This window comes from Hesperophylax consimilis, chromosome 5 (assembly GCF_061612785.1).
Source record: "Hesperophylax consimilis isolate HC1 chromosome 5, BYU_Hcon_1.0, whole genome shotgun sequence".
Lineage (NCBI taxonomy): Eukaryota > Metazoa > Arthropoda > Insecta > Trichoptera > Limnephilidae > Hesperophylax > Hesperophylax consimilis.
Window position 1 is genome coordinate 371,449 of NC_142840.1, and position 21,986 is coordinate 393,434.

Consider the following 21,986-nt stretch of genomic DNA (forward strand, 5'->3'; position numbering starts at 1 on the left):
TAATTGTGTACTTGTACAGTATTTTTGTAAGGATCACAGAGGAATAACAAAATGATAAAATCTATAAAAGTGACTTTTATTATTTCAGCGGGTGCTTGCGTTTGTTTACAAGTGATGTTTGTTTACAATAGTTTGCTTGCCCCACACAATCATATTTCATAGAAAGGGCACTTTAGTAGGTAACAAGAGTGAACACGAACACTACCAACACCCACTTGTGTCCTCACACCTCCAATACTCCAATACTCCACACATATAGTCACACACAAGACTAACTTACTCCAACCGAGTCATTATTATTTGCCAATATTGGCTATTTATTTTTTATACATTTCAATCTAGCAGTTCATTTAGTAGAAAAATAACTTACATATTATAATAATTCGTCAATATTATCTCACTTAGTTTCGGTACAATGTTAACACTATCGAGACGAATCTTTGAAGATTTAAGAATTAAATGCTTAATGCACTTTTTTTAAACTGTGAAGCGGACATTTTGTCAACAGCTGGTTTTTCAATAATCTTTATTGGCAACAACATATTATTATTATTCATTGTACAATTTTTTATTACTTCTATAAATATTTCACCAATAAAAGTAAAACACTGTCACAAAATACACAAGACTCGGCACAAACATTTATGCTGTACAGTACTAATCCAATATTCTTCAGATGAACCAAAGCAGATTTTTTATTTCGTAATTAATTTTAGAGTTATTATTTTGTGTTGCGTTTCCTCCTTCTTCAGCTAATGCTTCCGAAAGCTTTACAGTGTCCTTCATCAGGGGAGATGTCACTGTAACGCTATCCGAAATGTGGGCTAAAGAAAGAGGAAGGGGAAACATGGCATAATAACTGAAAAATTAATAATAATTACTTTTACTTTTGGCCGTAAAAATCTCAAATCATATAAATTTATTTAATTTTTTTTAAATTCAATTTCTTAAACAAATTCTCTAGAATAGCGATCTTGTCACAAATCTTAATATATTAGGTATGTATTTCTTTTAAATTCACCGTTATATCTAATATGTGGTAGTATCGATTCATTATGCTTGTATTCCTATGTTAAAAGTTAAATAAGAATACTTGACTGTAATTTTTTTTTTAAAGATTTGAGTTAGAAATAAGACACTATGTTTGAAATTTAGCAACTTGTCCTAAACCATTTAAAAAACATAAGTACTTTTTTACATATTTACGAACTATTTGAGTCTTTTTATATTTTAAGGTCAATTAAAAAACATTTATGGAATGTGGAACCAAACACACAAAAATTACAATATAAAAGTAGGCACCCCAAAACTTTAAAATAAACTATACTTTGTACAAATATGTGTTTCGGACATTGTTAAACTTATCTGTAAGTATATTTAATAGTAGACATACATATGTATTTGTTTTAAATGCTTATAAATAATTAGGAGTGAAAAGGGCAAACGTACAACAGTCCGTCCAACTGCCCTTCATCGCCATTGCCCACCACAAAAACATTACAAAATATATTAGTTTTATAAAATATTTCTTCCTACAATTCTCAATATGAATATAATATTTAATTTTATTTACAAATTTTGACAATACATGCATTTGTATAGTGAATATAATCTTGTTATATACTGCCTTTAAATTGAGATGAAAAGCAGCCTCAGTAGGGGAATACAACAATCCTAACATTTAATAAATTATCTTAATTAAAACGCTTCTACTGGTCATACGCTCGACTGCCAGATAATTATTCTAAGACAGAGACTTCTGTCTATATTAAGTAATACATCCGTATCTCGTATGGAAAGACTATGAAATTAGTTATAATGAGTGTGTATTTCACAGTGTGCGTGGCACAGAATTGTGCCCACACTTTCACAATAATAATGGAATAGTGAATGCGGATAAAAGCATACACTTCACAACCAGCACTACATAATATGTATACAACTTCAATAATGTGTTGTAACATTCCAGAGGTCTGACTGACTTCATTGAATCGCCCATCATAATACAATAGTTTATTACGCGTTACATAGAGCGTGGTGTAAGATTCCAGAGGTCTGACTGACTTCATTGAATCATTCATCACAATACAACAGTTTATTACGCGTTACATAGAGCGTAGTGTAATATTCCAGAGGTCTGACTGACTTCATTGAATCATCCATCACAACAGTTTATTACGCGTTACATAGAGCGTGGTGTAATATTCCAGAGGTCTGACTGACTTCATTGAATCACCCATCACAACACAACAGTTTATTACGCGTTACATAGAGCGTGGTGTAATATTCCAGAGGTCTGACTGACTTCATTGAATCACCCATCACAACACAACAGTTTATTACGCGTTACATAGAGCGTGGTGTAATATTCCAGAGGTCTGACTGACTTCATTGCATCGCCCATCACAACACAACAGTTTATTACGCGTTACATAGAGCGTGGTGTAATATTCCAGAGGTCTGACTGATTTCATTGAATCGCCCATCACAGTTTATTATGTGTTACATAGGATTTACAGCGCTCAGTACTAGGGGGATATACAGTTAAGTTAATATCATCTTGGGATAATAAATAAGGCACGGGTACCATTTTTCATCACTTTTATCATTGCACTTGTTCCAATATTTAAGATTACATATTCGCAATTGCACGCAGTCATTTAACATAAGAAAGTTATTTGTACTAAGTAAATATTCATGATTCATAGTAAACACGATTTAATATATCTTTTTTATGAAATTAAATATTTGCACGTTTTGTAAATAGATTTAGATTTTTAACCTTTATAAATAATTTAATATATAAAATATATTTATTTTGCTTTTTAATATTGGAATGTCCAAAATAATACAATGCATGCATTTTTAATAAAATATTAATTTAGCTCACATGCCATCGAGACCTTTTCCAAAGAGAAATGGAAGGCAGTGAAGTCCATACAAATTTACTTTCGCAGCGTTAAAATAAAATAATATACAAAATATCTTCTATACCAACATTCTGTAGGTAAACACTTAATATATTGTCCCTGCAATTAAACACAACAGTGTTTGAAGTACGTCTTAACATGTTAAATTTAAAATGCGAATTAAACATATTGGCATGAATCTGCGCACGGACCTGGAAAACTATATCATATCAATTCGTTTCTCTATTTCCGTTTAGAAATATTAAAATGGCTGGATTAAACGGAGATAATTATTACCCATTGTATATATTATAATAAACTTAATTTACCGTAGAGGAGATCGACCAAAATGCTCTTAGCATTGGTGGAAAAATATCTCTCTCATTTTCGATTCATGGAATATTTGCCTCGTAAATACAACATATAAAATAGCAAATTAAATCTTCAGATAGAAACGCTTAAAACATTAAGTTCAAGTCAAATTCAAGTTTCAGCAACCATTCTTTACACAAATAGCATCACTATTTCAGATTCAGACACCTAACAAGAGTAAAATATCTACTCCAAGGGCCTGTTGAAGAGTCCCGAGAGGTTCCTGGGAAGTTTAAGAGATATCTCTGAAATGTGTCGGAGAGATCTGTACAATACAGCTAAGGAGGTCTCAGTGCCTGTGCAACATTGGCTGGTTAAGGGCATGGTTCATTGAGGCATGGTTCGGGTTTAGAGTAAGATTGCAGGAATAGTTCCAGATGCGGACTCATTGTGCGGATCACTTCCTGGCAGCACGAGCCACTGCGGCCTGCAGAAGCGCCAACTGACTCAACAGGTTGTTATTGGACTGTTCCAAGGACTCAACGCGCTTGCGATAGTCCACATTCTCCCCTGCCAAGATTTCCACCTTCCTCTCCAGTTGGTCCATGTACTCTTTCTTCTTGCGTCTGCTCTCTTGTGCCGATATCTGGAAATTAATAATTCAGTTAGATCAACTATATCAAGCCTTAATTAAACCTGAAGTTGATCTCTCCTTCTTATGCAAAGTTTTCTACCTGACAAACCTCTATTAAAAGAAAACATTTACCGAAAGGGCTGAGCGCACTTCAACTCGGCTAAAGTGACTCCAGATATATCATTACCTGAAACGCTTACTCTAAAAGAAAACATTTACCGAAAGGGCTGAGCGCACTTCAACTCGGCTAAAGTGACTCCAGATATATCATTACCCGAAACACTTACCTTAAAAGAAAACATTTACCAAAAGGGCTGAGCACACTTCAACTTGGCTAAAGTGACACCAGATATATCATTACCCGAAACATTTACCTTAAAAGAAAACATTTACCAAAAGGGCTGAGCACACTTCAACTCGGCTAAAGTGACACCAGATATATCATTACCCGAAACATTTACCTTATTCTTTATTTTGCGGCGGATCTTTTTTAATGACTTTTCCTCGGTCTTGGTGAGGGGCAGGCGTGTGGGCACGGGGTATCCCTCAGCCAGCAGCGTGCGCTTCTCTTCCTCCGTCAGCTCCAGGGAGCCAGTTGAACCTTTCTGCAATGCAACACAACCATTAGACCAGTTGGCATTTTTACATACTAAATAATCATTGCAGAAGTTACAAGTTAGGCACTCACGGGTTGCGTGCTGATGAGCGGTGTGTGTATGGGCTGTCGCTGGTGGTGGGCGGGAGGGTAGAGGTGCGCCTGCGCACGGCCGCGTGTGCCCGGTGCAGAGGGGACGGCGGGGGGCGGGGAGGGGGAGAGGCCTCCCTCGCTGTCTTCGCTGCTGAGGGAGGAGGGCGGGGTGGGGGGCAGACCGAAACCTACAACAAACAAACATATTACTTTAAAGCCTTACCTAACTAACCCACACTCAAAATTAAACACTCAAATACCAACGATTTGGCAGCGCAAAAATTTGCCACGACACATTTTGAAATATTCAAATATAAATATAGTATATGCGCGGCTTTTCTTGTAATATGCTTTTCAAATATGGAGTCCATATTTTGCAAAAGATATTGATCTATTAGAGAGAGAGTACAGAGACGATTGGCAAAAATACCAAGAGCTTTGAAGACTGGCAATATGAAGATAGACTCGAGGAACTAAGATCACCAACGTTAAAAGAAAGAAGAAAAAGGGGTCACTTGATTGAGCCTTTCAAAATTTTATCTGGACATTAAAGTTGCCCTGGCATCCAAAAAAATATTGGTATATATTGCCCAGTCAATGAAGAGAAAAAAACACCTTATGTCGGAACTAATTCCCCGGAAGCTGAATTTTTCACAGATGTTAGAAGACCTTTAGACATGATTTTTTACAAAAGTCCCCAACTTTCCCCCTTGTGCTTCCTTCCCCACCCCCTCTTGAATATAATTTTCAAAGCCTTTCGTAATACGCTAATACGATCTCCCTAAAACAACCTCTATAACAAATCTCGATATGTAATATCTTTAGCCATGAAAATCTCAAATCATAACTGTGATGGATCTTTGTGCTCTAACAGCACTTTTTAAAACCTTCACCGTGTTAGCTGTTTGTTTCTTTTGTTAGTGGTTTTGTTTGTTTGTTTGTTGAACTAACCTGAGGTGTTTGGTTCCAGTTTGATACTGAGTTTAGGCAGGGAGGATAGTGCAGAGGAGCCCAGCAAGAGTGGTGTCCCCCTTCTTAGCGAGCCTTGTGGTAAATGTATGCTGCCAGTCTGCAACACAAGTAGTTGTTTGTAGTTATTAAATCAACAGTCAAGCAAATAAGGAGTGGAGAAGTGAAATAAGTGTGGCAAGTGACAACTCACGGTGTGGTCTATGACGTAGTCGATCATGCGCATGGGCTGCGGCGAGGCTTGGCTTGAGGCGGGCGAGGGAGAGCGGGGTGCTGGGCTGCAGGGTGCCGAGTCGGGCTCGGGGCTGGAGGGCGGCGACGGGGGCTCGGACTTGACCATGGGCGAGCAGGCGCGGGGCCCGGCTGAGCGGCGCGGTGAGGGCAGCCGTCGCGGGCCCAGTACACCACCTGACCACGCGCTGCGCAGGGGGATTGCGGGGAAGCACTCGTCCTCCATATCTACAACCGACAACAACATATTATTGCTTTCATACTGTTTTAGGGTCCTACAACAGTGTGTACTCAAAATAGCCAAGTGAGGAACTGCAGTCCATTTATTTTTAATTTTTAATAATGACCTTCCAACTTAATTACCTGTATATATATTTTTATTATTGTTAGTTTTAATAATTTACAAAGTTTTCATTTTTTTTTAAATTTTATGTGACCCATGTTGTCACCGCTGACCAATTTCAAAAGCTAACATTTTTCAACCGGCGCTGTACTTTATATGGGAGTTAAGATGTTTTTTATTCTTAAGATTGCTTGCTTTTAACATCGAAGAACCCTAGGTAAAATGTTAGCATTCGTCACTAATGTTATTGTATTGAATCAAAGTGCGAAAATGCATCCAATGCCCGCACCTGATAAACAATTTACCGGTGTTTAAAAACACGCATTAAAATATTTTCTTTGGTTTTGTAGCGGTAACTACTAGAAGGTTCGGGAACATTCATACGTGCAACCCGCATCGCCTTAGGACCTACTAGTGAAACATCGTAGGTACGGCGCATCTACATACTCGCTATTTGCTGATTTGTTCTCGAACGCATTTGCGCCCATATAAGCGGCTACGTCAAGGTACTTAGTCAGTTAGTCAGTCTTACAAGTGAGTACGCAGTACGAGCGCTCACCGCTAACTGAATCGGGCGGCCGCTGTGGCCGCGTCCCACTATTAATTACCACGGACCTACTACGCCTGGCATCACCCGACCTTAAACGAGAGGCAACGGATAATCATTGACTTTGCAGGATTATAAAAGCGCCTTGGCCTTGTGATATCATTCCTGGCCAGCGCCCCCCCACGACATCTTCGCTGGTCTGCGCCTTGACCCTGTGACATCTCCGCCGGCCTGCATCTCCCGCGCAGCGAGCTCATCCGCGCTCGCATCACCTGTCGACCAGGTTAACCCTACCTTCGGCTCCCTTACTTCACACTGGAGGACCAGGAAGACTCAACGTCATCCCCAGTGTGAACTTCATCCAAAAGGCCCGGTCTCCACCAACGCTGTGTCGAAACCCCCACTCCACCACCACCATGTCCGCCTACATCTGGTATCGATCTTCGACCAGGGGTATTTGCCGCTGACTACATGCGGTGTCGATCTTCGGCCTGGGGAATTCACCGTCGACTATATCCACCAACTGCGTAAGCATCGGTCCGGAATCATCTCTCGCTACAACACTGACTCAATAAACGCTGTAACCTCTTTTATTAGTCTCCTTACCACATCCCCACAGTACAAATGAGAATGTGGACCAGAGTTGCCAATGCATACGTTCTAAAATACCCACAAGAGATGAAGAGATTTACAAATTCCCCAAAAATTCCTTTGCCTCCAAAAAGGAAAAAATATCTATTGAAATTAGCACTATTTTTTATTATCTAGTCATTTTCTCTTTCGATCAGTCTTTAAAAATAGACTTTTTTTGAAAATTTGCTGCGAACGAAAACGAAATATAGTGCGTTCTCATAATTATTGTAAATATTTTTTTTCAATATGGTTGGGTAATCAAGAAATGCCCAGAATCCCCGAATTTTTCCCACAAAAAGTTCTCCTTGCAAAAACCCAATTCTTGAAAATAAAATTCCCAGCATATTCGGGAATTCTCCACGGATTGGCAACCTTGGTGTGGATTTTATAGGCGAAAGGTGTATTACAACGCTAGTGTTTTATTCGTTTTTAAAATTGTACGTATAAAATATACAATAAAACTTATATATTCGGAATCAGCGTTTGTTGATTTATTTGAATATAATATGTATGTATGTAGGTATATTATATACTTTTTTCACAATATTTTTCATTGCAGTTTATTGACTTTCAGTACTGCAGTAGGGTCTAAATTTTCATGCACCCAAATTAGTTATCATGGCGCTTAGACTCTTTTGACTTGCGGAATAAAATTCAAACGTTATAAGTTATAATTCATTCGAATTTGTTTGACATTTTCTTACTTTATTCAAAATAGCCAAATTGACGTTTTGTACTTCAGTGGGGTCTAAATTTCTGTACACTACATTAGTACACTTGGCGCTTGGGCTCTTTTGACTCGCGGAATAAAATTCATACAGGCGGTAATAAGTTTCATACTGCGGTAGGGTAGATGATGAAATCAAATTCGAATGAAGCAATCACTTAAATTAAAATACTCGTATAAAAAGTGTGTTAAACATCAAAAAAGTCGAAAAAAGCTTTAGCAGATGAATAACATACGAATGCACAAAATGTTAAAATTGTATATGTAATAAGTATTAGAAATACGCAAAGTGTAAATTAAATGTATATGTTTATATTAGATCACATAAAGTGGATATATTTAAAGTTTAATTGATTAATTTGACCCGAATGAAGATTCCATTGTCATTTATTTGGGCGCACAAACTCGCCCGCAATGCACTTATATTAACATTAAATAATACGGAAATCCTTTTTTTTTTTTTTTTTTTTTTTTTTATTACTTTATTTATTTTCATTTCTTTACACATATTATACATATTAATAGATAGTATAAAATAACATAATATATAATACCAAATAGTTTACAAAAGAAATGAAAACCCACTAAGGCACTGACTGCCTGAGTGTGGGTAATATAAAACGATTACTATATTTCAAGTACCTAAAGTATAATATACATTAGTAGAAAAAGTTTTTTTGTTTATAGTTATTATAAAAAGTAAAGAGAAAAACATCATGTACAATAATTTATAAAGTTTCAGCAAGTGAGTTGTAGAAAGGATAAATAAATTTATAGTAAAAGCGTTTCAATATCTGCGTCAATCAGCCATAATTTTACCTCTTTAATATATTCTATCTTTTTATTTATCATTTGAGTTTGTAGTGGTAGAAGGTTAAATGTACGAGGACCAATGACACTGCTATGCGTCTGCATTAATTTAGTATTGGTTTGGGGGGTGTAAAATATATTATTTGTTCTTTTGCTCATTCTGTTTTCATTTAATTTGAAATTGTTTTTGTTTTTAAATAGATATTTCATAGTTTGTAATATAAATAATTTACGAATGTTAAATAATTTAGATTCCTTGTATAATAGGTCGGTCGAAAATGTTTTATTTTTGTTATATATGACTTTAATTATGTGCTTTTGAATTATTTGTAGAGGCTTAATAAATGTATCAGGTGCACCACCCCATCCTATTATGCCATAAGTGATTGCAGATTGCACCAGGGAGAAGTAGATCATTTTCAATTTTTCAGCGTTTAAAATTTCCTTGAGTCTATAAAATATGTAGGTTAGATATCTTAGTTTTGAAGTGGTTTGATTAATATGAGATTTCCAATTAAGATTAATATCTATTGATACTCCTAAATATTTTATATTTTTGACATTAGCGAGTTCGTTGCACAGGAAGCACATTTCTTGATTGCAAGTTGTATTATGGATTCTAATTTTAAGGTTGTCTTTTGGTTTGTTTTTGATGTTTTTATAAAAAGGTAAGTAAAATGTTTTGCTGTAGTTTAAGACAAGTTTGTTGTATTTTAACCATTTTGAAACAAGTGAAATACATACAGTTGCATTCGAAAAAGTTTCTGTCCAATTATTACCATCCACTATTATTGCCGTGTCATCGGCGTAAGAAACAATTTTACCAGGGATTACAAAATTACATAAATCATTAATATAAATTAAGAATAAAATCGGGCCAAGAACAGTTCCCTGCGGAACTCCGTTTTTTATCTGTGTTTCTGAACTATAATTATTCCCAATTTTTGTTTTTTGTGTTCTGTCTTTAAGATAGTTTGATAGTAATTTTAGTGTGTGTTTTTTGAAGCCCAGTTGAGTTATTTTTTTAATGAGTAAATTATGATTAACGGTGTCGAAAGCTTTTCTTAAATCTAGGAATATGGCAAGACATTTCTTTTTTTTATCGATAGATGTATAAATATTTTTTGTCAATTCATATATGGCATCCTCAGTGCTTAGATCTTTACGAAAGCCGTATTGGTTTTTCGATAGAATTTTATATTTTTCTAAGTGTTCAATGACTCTAAATTTGATGCATTTTTCGAATATTTTTGATAGGTTTGAAACAAGGGATATTGGTCTGTAATTGTCTAATTTATGCGTATCCCCAGATTTATGAATAGGTATTATAGTGGAGATTTTAAACTGTTCTGGAAAATGACCATCTTTGAGGCATATATTAAAGATATGTTGTAATGGCGTTAATACATGTTGTTTTATTTTTTTTAATGTATCACATGATAGGCCATCATTTCCCTTAGAGTTGGATGGTTTTAGGTTATCAATATATTTTTCAATTTCATTAAATGTAATAGGAGAAAAATATTCTATTGAGTTAATTGAATCGTTATTAGAGTCTAATAGAGGAGATGTCTCCATATAATCATGATTAACATTAATGCCGGAAGATTGAAGTACCTCGTCTACTATATTTGTAAAGAAGTTATTAAAACATTCTGCAATGGTCGATTTGTTAGTTATTATTTCATTATTTATTTTAACCTCATTTACAATATTTGAAGACATAATTTTTTTGTTGGCAATTTCATTTATAATATTCCAAGTTTTTTTAGTATTATTTTTAGCATTTTCAATTTGTTCACAATAGTATTTCTTTTTGCAGTTTCGTATCAGTCTATTTAGTAAGTTTCGGTACATTAGATATTTTGTTTTCAGGTAAGGCATTGTTCTGAGATTATTATTTTGGCAATCCATTTGATATTTTATCATTTCTCTATATAATTTATCCCTTTGTTTAATTGATATAATTAATCCAACTGTAATCCAAGGTTTAATTTTTTTATATTTTCTGTTAGTGACAACTATTTTACTTTCACTTTTTAGAATATACTCTCTAAGAGTATTATAGAAATTCTCTAATGCTAAATGTGGATTTTCTATTGATATTACATTTTCCCAGTTTTCTGACTGAAGTAAAGAGTTTAGAGTTTTATAATCAATGTCTACTTTTTCTAGAGTTACAGAATTTTGGTTTAGAGGTGTATTTTTGAAATGGTGTCCATAAAAGGTCGGGTAATGATCTGTGATATTAGTTTCAAGAATTGAAGAGATAATATTGGTCGCCTTGTGCGACTTGACAAATATGTGGTCTAAACATGCAGAGTTACTTAAGGTTACTCTAGTTGGTGAGCTAATATATGACGTATATCCAGAGCTTGATAAACAATCTAGATACTCATTTTGACAATTTACATTTATATTGTTATCATTAATATTTATATTAATGTCACCTGTCAAAATGGAAAAAGTAAAATTGTTTCTGTCAAGATTTCTAACAAAAGATTTTAGTTCTTTTACAAATAAAAAATCATTTAATGATGGGGATCTGTATATGGCTAGTACGTGATATTTATAGTTGTTTTGAAAAAAGGTTAATTTTATTGCATTGGCTGACTTAAATTCAATAAATTCAGTGGCAACATTTTTCAGAGTATTATGAAAGAAGACAGTGACTCCATCATGACCAGTATGCTTACAGGCAGAGGAAATTGTGGTATATTCTGATAAGTTATATGGAATAACATCTTTCATTTGTGTTTCAGTCAAAACAATTACGCTTGGAGAAAAATCTAGGTTATTAATAAGGATACAGAGCTCATCGAAGTGTTTCCTTAAACTTCTAATATTCATATTTAAAATAGAGAAATTAACATTTTTAAAAAGTAGATTTAGTTCATTTGGGTTTGTACATTTATAATTTTCATGTATATGGTTTTCTTCAGCCATGTTAAAGGTTGATTGGTGTTTGCTATGTGGTGTTATTATTATTATTCGGAGGGGATGTCTTCTGTGCTGTTTATTTGTATGATGGGAGATTTTTCATTTTTTCTCATCCAAATTTTTCCGTTCTTTGCCCAAATAAATTTGTACCCAAGCCTTGAAGATTTAGCAAGGTAAAGTAGATGTTTATTGTATTGGGTCAGTTGTTCGTTAATATATATTGTGTTGTTTTCTTCAAAATTTATGTTTTTTGCACATAAAATACCATATTTCTTTTTATGTGTTATGATTACGTCTTTACTATCTTTGTTTTGTAGACAAACTACAATGGGAGGATTTTTGTTCGGGTTTTTATTTTTGCTTCTGAAAATATTTGCCACTTTAATAGTTTCTTTATCACATTTGAGTGTTTCCAATATATTATTAAATACTTTTGTGATATTTTCATTTTCCTTCAAAGGAACACCCTGTATTTCGACGTTATTTTGTTTTTCATTTTGCTCCATTTTATTAATATGTAGTTTTATTTCTTTATTTTCTGCTTGAAGTTGTTTAATCAATAATTCTTTGCTTTTGTTTTTTTCTTCATATTCGTCTAGTTTCTCACAGCAAAATTCGACGGACTTCTTAAGTTCTTTTATTTGTTCATTAAAAGATTTCATAAGTTGACTGGTTAATTCATTAAATTTTTTTTCAATGCATTTGATCATTTTATTAGTCATTGTGTCTTCTTCTTCCGAGTCGCTAGATGGCGCCTTTTTTTGAGGTTTCTTTTGCTTATTCATTTTGAAGAAAGGTTCGATGATCGGATATTTTAAATTTAAAAATAAAAATGTACGAATTTATTTATTTATAAAATAACTTTTTCTTTGTGCTTCAGTAGGATTCGATCCGACTTCACCGGAATGTCTGCATAAACTCGTCCGGCTGTTTATACCACTGACCCACGAACGGCGCAAGGCGATGCGTGGATTTATCAGATTATAATAGGAACCGAGCAGCAAAGAAAATAAAAATAGTTGTTTATTGTTGTGTTCATTGATTGCTGTTAATTTTTTGATTTTTTTTTTTTAGAGAGATGAGTCCTATTTCACTGATTCAAAAACACTTCGTATGATAATTTAATTATTGTTAGCTAATTTTATATCAATAGAATTTGATGTATTTCACTAGACAAATTTTAATCGTAGCTGGTAAAATACATTGAGCTGTCACTTTTTGATTGTTACTTCACTTTATCATTGGATCACAAATGTTTTTCAATGTTTCTCAGTACACAAGTCACTTTTGAGTTAAATTGAATTGAAATCCTTCACTGTAAACACTTCAAACACCGCAAAAACTTTTTACTTTCTATTTCATGGGTTAAAAATCATATATTTTTAATGTTAGTTCGGAGCGATTAAGATGCGTATATACTGTGTAAGGTACTTTTGTAAATCCTTTACACGAGAATTACTTTGTTTCAAAGTATCAACAAGAACAATTTGATGCGTCAATAGCAATAGATTGTACAAATTTCCACTCGATCGACCGTAGATCTGCAAGTTTGTGCACTATTTGCAATATTGATTGTTATGGACAAGTTATTTTCAAAACAATAAATTAAATGATAATTTTCAAACAATTTATACGGTTCAAAGTAGGTAATTAATAACTGCATGTAAGTAACAACATGGCATGTGCATTTTGTGTATCTAATCAATATTAACCTCAATATGCACCTTTTTATGTCGGCTGTTTTCCAGAGCAAAACGCGTAATATTGTCATTTGAAATTACATATTATATGTATTAACTTTTCTGTATCTTGTATCAACGAACTCTACGAAACATGATGATCCTACATATCGTTTTAGAAAACATATTATTACGCAATTGTCTGCATTGGATATTAAACGAACTTCGCTTCCTGCCAATAGAATGGCGCCATCAATAACATTCCTTACGTAGATGGCGATAAGGCTTAAATTACCGCTTAACACCATCCAGCTGTTTTAATTTATGCAAGAAAAAAACATGGCCAAAAAGTGCCTTTTGTTTTATTTTGTGGATGTACAGGCATAAATATTTAAATGTGTTCCGATCATTTCATAAATAACTTAATTTGCCACATTATACAATAAAACCATAACCGAAAATGGGTTCGTAAGTAGAACATTTTGAACTTTAAAAACGTTTTCATAGGCCTTATAAATTATTTTTTTCTGGGCTAATAAAAAGACTTATGTAAAAAATACTCGATTATTTCAAAGGCTAATATGTATCTGAAACATTTCTAGGCGACCAAATTTTCAAACCAAAAACATATGATTTTGCATTACTACGTAGTGCATCGCCTTAATCTTTACTACGAATCGGTATAGGTTAACAATACCAAAAATATACCATGGATACATTTAAGCTTGTTCTATCGCTTGGCTTGATCAGAATTAAAATAAAATTGTTAATGACGTCATGAAAAATATAAGCGCAAACTACTGAATAGATTTCTTTTTCAAACTCGTATATAAGAAACAACTTTTAAAAAAATACTGTTTTATGGCTATGTTTATTTGCTACCACTTGACTTGATTTACCTTTTTTCCGTTTTTATTAAATTATTCACAAAAAAATTAAAATCCACTTTGGCGCTTACGTAATAATTTTGAGTAAAACATTGTATTTTTTTATTTTTTTTTATTTACTGTCAATTTTTTTGATACATACAGTTACATATACAATTATACAAAATACAAGGAGTAACAAAAAAAAAATTATTGAATTCTATGATTTCTTCAGAAGCCCGCGGAGAGCGGCAGCGGACAGACGTCAGATCTGTGCCAGTATTTTTGACGGTTTCTTTCCTGGTGACATAATTTTAGCTAGGGGCATTTTTAGTTCTCAAACCGTGAGGGAAATTTTGTGTTTTTTTTTTATATTATTATTTTTCGTGACCAAAATATTATACCTTTTCAATACATCTATTTGAAATTCACATTCGTTTTCTTGAAAGTATGTATTAACTACCTGACATCGAATCGAGCTGAAACTCAGCAGTTAGACTCGTTGTCGATGATAATGCATTGAAGTGGACATATACGCATTTATCTGAAATTGAATGACATTACAACAGTTAATATACGCAATAAATGTCGGTCCTACCAAATTGGGATTTGGCTCATTTGTTAGCGTGGTTGACTCCAGTCCCTGGGGGGGGGGGAAGATTTATTATTTAGTAAAATCTAGATATACATATATTTATTAATAAAAACAGATGTATTTATAGCAAAAAAACTTAGTTTTTTACAGATTCATTTTTTAAATATCAAAATACTACTTGTAATCGATGTTTTTATTCCGTGCTTACCTGAGTTAATGATTTATTTCTCATGGAAAAATGCTTTCCGTTTGTATTAATAATTACTAATGATCAGTTTTTATAGGTCCATAAAAAATTAAGTTGGAGTGTGGTGACAAATATATAGAAAATTGAGGTGATTTTGCACAAAAACGGCGCTATACAAATCATCCAAATATTATTATTTATTTTTATAAATCTCAATAAATATAGGTATGTATTATTTTAAAAGAAATAGCTGTTATGCTTAATTCTTAATTATTATATTATGTTATTATACATAATTAATATATATAATTTTAATAAAGCTCTTGTTATTTTTAACGATTATTCATATGAATATATCGACAAAAAACATTAAATTACAGCATTTAAAAATAAAAATTAAACTGTGTAATTATATTAATCATTAATCCCTAAAGTTTGAGAATTCTTGGTAGTTGAAATTCAGCGCGTTCACGACTGCTGTTCTCACAAAAACTCCGCTAGTATGCGTCCACCAGTTAAAAAGAGTTTTAGCGAGCGTGCGGCAGGATCAACATAAGGTGATCCTGCCGGGCGCTTTCTACCTATTGCAGGGACCTACTGCACGGCGACTCTCATTTTAAAATTCCTTGTCTCGCGCAGACAACATAGATAATCGATATGTGTAGCTCGATTATTATTTGGGAAGTCGAAAGAACAATTTTTTTTTTGCTTTCATATTCCGGGTAACGTTATACGGTACATATAACGGGTTACGAATAACCTGACAATATTTGAAAATCTCCTACTACCACCACAGTAAGCGGAAAATGTTGCTTGCGTTGTGAAGGAGGACTTATCCAGCCGAGGACACACGAGAACACACTACGCCTGGGTGGGACCCAAACGCGATGCCAACTCAGCCACTGACTGACAAATATTTCGAAAGGTGAAACAGATAATTACAAATTGCGTGAATCAATACATTTTTAAGGGAAAGTGTTTATTATTCTACTATTAAGTATTGTGTAACTTTCTAACAGGTCGGTTATGTGTTTTATAACATGTAAGTTCAGGACCGAGGTCATTTAAATTTGAGAGGCGGGTTTGGGTACCGCCGCCCCGGAATTATTTATTACGTATAAAATGAACAAACGAGTTATCTGAGGATATTATTTCTTATCTGGATATTGCGCCCGGATCTTCTGAGAGTCATACATTTACTATGAACTGTGACAGTGCTAACAGTGGTATTTTAACACCAACGTTTCTGAAATAAATTATTAGGTTAGGCTTTTGTGAAATGAGTTTCAAAAATATTATTGAAGAATTCTGTTATTTTTTCTTAGTCATCTAGTGAACAGGTGTAAACTCGATAATACCAAACTGTTCAAATAGTAGACTATAATAATATATTGAATAGCAAACGGTTTCAAAACGACTTTATTGTTTGTGTAATTCTATTATAATAGGGACCCATGTCAATAATTTAATCGCAAATATTTGTTTAAGACAAGCTGCAGGTACGATACCTACACGAAGAGAAGTAATTCTGACCGGTAAGGCCAAAGGAATTTAAGAAATAAGATACTAATGATAATGAGTACAATTAAAACCAATTTTAAACTTTATTCCACTCTCGGACCGGTTTCAGCCAATCACGTCCATCTTCAGACTGGTCTAGTCTGAAGACTTACGATGGAATTCTACCAAGAATTAGCAGTTATAAAGACAGACATTTTAATAAGTAAGATACCTACTAGGTAGCTGGGGCGGATACGGGCGACACTCGAAAGGCAGTCAGCAAACATAACCAAGGGGCAAAAGTATGGATTTAAACTAGACCAATGCTCTTATCATTTATCTATGTAAAATAAGTTTTTCTCTTTTCAACGTGAAAAGCACCCTTTGATAAACTACTACAAAGTAGTTTATTGGGACTTTTCTCTTTCTTGTATTAATTCTTAAATGTAATAAGTATTTTAACATGTTGAAAAAAAATAATTAAAAAAAATGATGTTAACATAATACAAATAAGAACATATGCAATAGACACAGAAGAAGAAAGGCGAAATTGTTTATGGGTCAAAGATAAAAGCAACAAATGTTTGTTTGGTAAACTGTCAGTATCATTATATATTATATTCGGAAAGTCATTATCCCAACAATATTTAGAGGAACATATTTCAGTATTTTCTTAAATGGAAATCTTTTAGTATTGTTTAAAACGGAAGTCTTCAAAACATGTCAGTTGAACTAGCAGATTCCCCCGCACGCATCGCGAGTTCAATCTAATTCTAGCTACGTCTTCCATTTTTGCACAAGCAAAATTCTCCGCTTAAATAAAATTGTAAAATATTTTTTCCGAGTCCCGTGTCCTCAATGTGTATAGGTTTTAAATTTGATATATTTAGTCGTGTGTCCTCAATGTGTGCTATTTTCACAGCATCCCCAAAGTGGACATATTGTGCCTTGAAGGACTCTCTCGACCCATCGCCTTGCACCACAGTGGGAGGGATGACTTGACTGACCCCAGATTCATACCCACCCCTCATAACCTTTTCCTTCCAGATCTTCCTCTTATTCTCCTTCAAAAAACCCTTCACACAGCATCCCTAGAGATGACAAAGGCCCCGAGGGAAATTCTTTTCCTCAGGGCCTCCTGAGTGGAGCTCATGTGAAGAAAAATAAGTCGTGCATGACAACAATATTATTGTGATGCATTGTTACGTTTCAAGTAGTCTTTTCATTTATTGTAGATATACCTTAATAATAATTTGGTGATTTGTATAGCGCCGTTTTCTGACAAAATCATCTCAAGGGCGCTTTAAATATTAAGTAAGTACTGTGATTGCTTAGGCCTCGGGCCCGAAGATTTATACCTCCCTGAACCACCCTGCCTATGGGCATGATTTACGGGGCACCCTCAAGCCGGGGCCCTGGGTTCGTGCCCCGCGTGCCCATATCGTAAAAACGGAACTGCAAGGGGGCCCCAGATGGGCATTTGCTGAAATGCTGACCGTTAGATCCGCCCCTGCTAGGGAGTCCTTATTTTCAAATCGAAGAAATTGGCAAGGGAAAGACGATAATAGTGGTTGGGAATGGGGTTTGATGCATACACATTCAAATTGATAGACTTACCCTAACAACTACATATTGTATGTTTTTCATCATTTTTTCTATAAATGTCTTCATAAAATACTTATTAGATTACCATTTCGATGTGTTTTTATAAATATTTCGTAGTTACCTACCTACCAAAGACGATTGATCTCAAATGACTATGGAGAGTCCTGTCAGTGACGATTTTGTTTTAATTTTTTTTAGTCAAAATCATCTTCATTATTAGTATATTACCTTTTCAATGTATTTTTATAATATTACTGGTACCAAAGATGTTTGTTATAAAGCTCTCTTATTACTATGTTACCTTTTCAATGTATTTTTTATAATACCTGTACCTACCAGTAAAAACAGGGCCGTCTCAATCCGTGAAGAAATATAGGAATAGAATATCGCCTTTGCGCCTCTGTTGAATTTGGGGGCCCTGCAATAAGTTTGTGACTTGCACTCTTTTTAAAAGCCAAAAACACAGTTAGGTTAAAGATAGCATATAGGTAATGAGTAGGTAATACCGTCGACACGCGTGTGCATGTCCCTCGGCGAGGCGGGCGCAGAGTCCCCGTCCGAGTTGAGGCTGTAGGAGTGCTCCGTCTTGATGGGCAGCGCGCCCAGCGCCGCGTCCGTCATCAGCCGGTCGTGCAGCACCACGCAGCTCTTGGTGTCGCGCGAGAACCACTCGTCCATGTCGGCCTCGCTCTCCAGGGCGTCCTCCATTGCCTGGGGAACAACACACATTAGTATATATACCGAGGAATGCTTCAATGGCGCCTCTCAATTTCTGCACAAGTCGACAATCTATATTATTCAAATCTTTCTATCAATAAATCATTTGAAGACGGGCTGATCCCAGCATCATCACCGCAGTACAGAGCGAAATGACAGCATATTCCTCCCCCTCCCCCTCCCACTCCCACCTATGCCCGATGCCGGTAAGAGTACAGCAGCACCACAGGTGTAAATGATTATAACATTATTTCATCTCTCGACTTTCGATTAAAGATTTAGCAAGTGAGTGACATGTCTTACAGTGCGAATATTATTTTATTTGTTTTCAGTACTTCAGGGCAAATAGTGGGCCTACGTTCGGTAGTAATATACATTTTTTATATTATTATAAATAGCTGTCATTCTGGCGGTCAACTATTCTATTATTAATTCTTTGGATTAAAACTATTTGGTTAAAGTGAATTAATTTATTTGTTGAAGCTTAAAAGTACAGCATCAAAAAACGTTCATTAAAAAAACATACAGAAAAAAACGAGATTTTTTGGAAGATTTACTTAGATATTGGCCGAAGACATGATGATCACGCCATTCGACAGAGTAGTGCATCATCTAATGAGGTGTAAGTGCAATTGTACACAATCACATAAGTTAAGATTTACTTAGATATTGGCCGAAGACATGATGATCACGCCATTCGACAGAGTAGTGCATCATCTAATCTAAATGATGAACTTTATTTTGGAGGTGTAAGTGCAAGTGTAAGTTGTGTACACAATCATACAAGTTATTTTAATGCAATACCTAAAAAACAGGCAAGTGAGTTGTCGTCAATGACTACAATATAAATAGTCGAACCTTTAATTGAAAAATCAACTCTGAACTCTGATTTAACCCTTTGCACTCAATAGCTATATATAATCAACTGTCAATAAGCTGTACAACTTGAACTAAGTAATAAGATTTAAAAACCTACTTTGTAATAAGATTAAAAAAATCAAAGGTATTAAATGTAACTAAAAATATCTCAATGCTTTTTAATCTCGACCAATTTCAGAGAGAAATGTTACAGGAAGTAATCAATCCATTTTAGTCGGTTTAATTTTTTGATGGAAGGATCCGTGCCGTTGGCCTGACCCGACAATTTTAATAAGAGCTTCAGTAACTTTCTGAAATGATGATTTCTTACGAATTATTTATTAAGTGCTTGCCGTTTTACAACTTGCACACACATTTATTTATTTAACGGTACTTAGTAGGTACCTACTCACGATCGTCGATCACGGCGAAAGATGGACTTACGTTGCATACATACGTTTTAGCACGATATTAAAATTATTATTTGGAGTTACATTACGAACTAAAAGTAGCGTAATTTATAAAGCAATTAATGTCTTAAATCATAATTAATCACGAGCTGTTTGTAGAAACAGTATTTACCAGTGAGAGTAATCTCTATTTCTGCAACACACGTGCTTCATGTGAAAGAAGGAAATATTACAATGGTGGCTTTTATGAATTTAGTTGCATTATTACCAAATCGCTGTTGCATTACTGCAGACGCAGTTGGATAGTAAAACAAAATACTCCTAACGCTATTACATTACTGCAGACGCAGTTGGATAGTAAAACAAAATACTCCTAACGCTGTTACATTACTGCAGACGCAGTTGGATAGTAAAACAAAATACTCCTAACGCTGTTACATTACTGCAGACGCAGTTGGATAGTAGAACAAAATAGTCCTAACGCTGTTACATTATTGAAGACGCAGTTAGATAGTAGAAAAAATAGTCCTAACGCTGTTATATTCGTCGTTTATTAGAAAGGGGGAGAAGGTGCAATGCCCTTGAATTGGTTGTGAATACCGTACAAGAGTCGGTTAGAATATCGCATCCCCAATTAGGGGAATGTTATACTATGGCTATTTAAATCTGGTCATTGTTTAGACACAGCTAAACCGTTTCAAACAAAGTTTCAATTCTGAATGGTGGTATTTCACCCGGGCGATACTGAGTTGGTATCTTACTTATACTTTGGAACATGCCGCATATATATATCTATTAATATATTATTATTTAATGAATTAAATCTGAAACACCACGGTCAAAGTCAAATTTGTTACACACGCTCGGATTTGAATCCGCGACTTCCAAATTCGTTGTCGAGAGCCTTACCTCTCGACCAAGGAGCGTCTCTACCATCATGAGCCAAAGAGTGTTGAAATCTAGTGTGAATCATCGGCCTGCTAAATAAATGGTAATTAAAAATATATTATTACTATTCTGCAATAGGGTAAAAAATGTGTGGAAGATTTAAAGTTTATTTTTCTGATTATGATTATCGTATTAAAAATATGTAATTTTAATATTTTCATTCATAAATATTGATTTGAAAAACGACCTAAAACTAGGAACCGCCACTGGCCGGTATCGGTAGCCGGCTATCGTCAACATCGCCCGGCGTGACGTCAATGTCGCCGAATTTACGAATAGAAACGAACCGAAAATAGTATCTACATTTTAAATCGCTACAGAAAATTTATTGAAAATACTCTATTAGAAAATATATAGATGTGGATAAATATGTTATGCAATCATGTTTTACGTTAAGGTATGTTTTTAGTAAATCACGTCTCCGATCAAATTAATTACAGTGTGTTGGAAAACGATACGAGTATAGACATGCCTTGCCATGCCCAGTGCCCACCGCCCGAGCGACGCGGGCGTGCGGAGCGGGATTACTTTATAAAAATTAAATAATTAATTGCACTGTCGTGATCTTACTGGCACACATGGCACTTGCTGGTACTTTTGCAAAGCAAGAATATTATAACACATAGATAAAAGTACTACAGTAAAATAATTAATTAAATATATTTTATCTATGTGTATGCGGTGTCACGAAACTCGTAGTACAAGCTGGAAATTCGTGAATCTACATCACATAGGGAATATTAAAAAAACTTGCTTTTCAATCTAAGCATTTCGATTTTGTTTAGACTTGTTACCATTTTTTCCGCAAATAAAGGGTTAAAACACATTTGGAACCGGGATTTGGTGCATTTTAAAATACTAATATTACACGGGTGACA

At 34.6% G+C, this 21,986-nt stretch overlaps 1 protein-coding gene across 3 annotated transcripts in view; it reads right to left on the reverse strand.

Moving 5' to 3' along the window:
• Positions 1-60: 60 nt before the first annotated feature.
• CrebA (Cyclic-AMP response element binding protein A) overlaps positions 61-21,986 on the reverse strand; it is a 254,457-nt gene continuing 232,531 nt past the window's right edge. For all 3 annotated transcript variants that reach the window (XM_089631512.1, XM_089631511.1, XM_089631513.1), the window contains 6 exons: positions 18,682-18,886; positions 5,706-5,971; positions 5,495-5,612; positions 4,544-4,731; positions 4,317-4,460; positions 61-3,867 (listed from right to left, as the gene is read on the reverse strand). In XM_089631512.1, the coding sequence (XP_089487638.1) occupies positions 3,679-3,867; positions 4,317-4,460; positions 4,544-4,731; positions 5,495-5,612; positions 5,706-5,971; positions 18,682-18,886 (1,110 nt within the window). In that variant the 3' untranslated portion in view covers positions 61-3,678. The remainder of the gene's footprint in view (positions 3,868-4,316; positions 4,461-4,543; positions 4,732-5,494; positions 5,613-5,705; positions 5,972-18,681; positions 18,887-21,986) is intronic.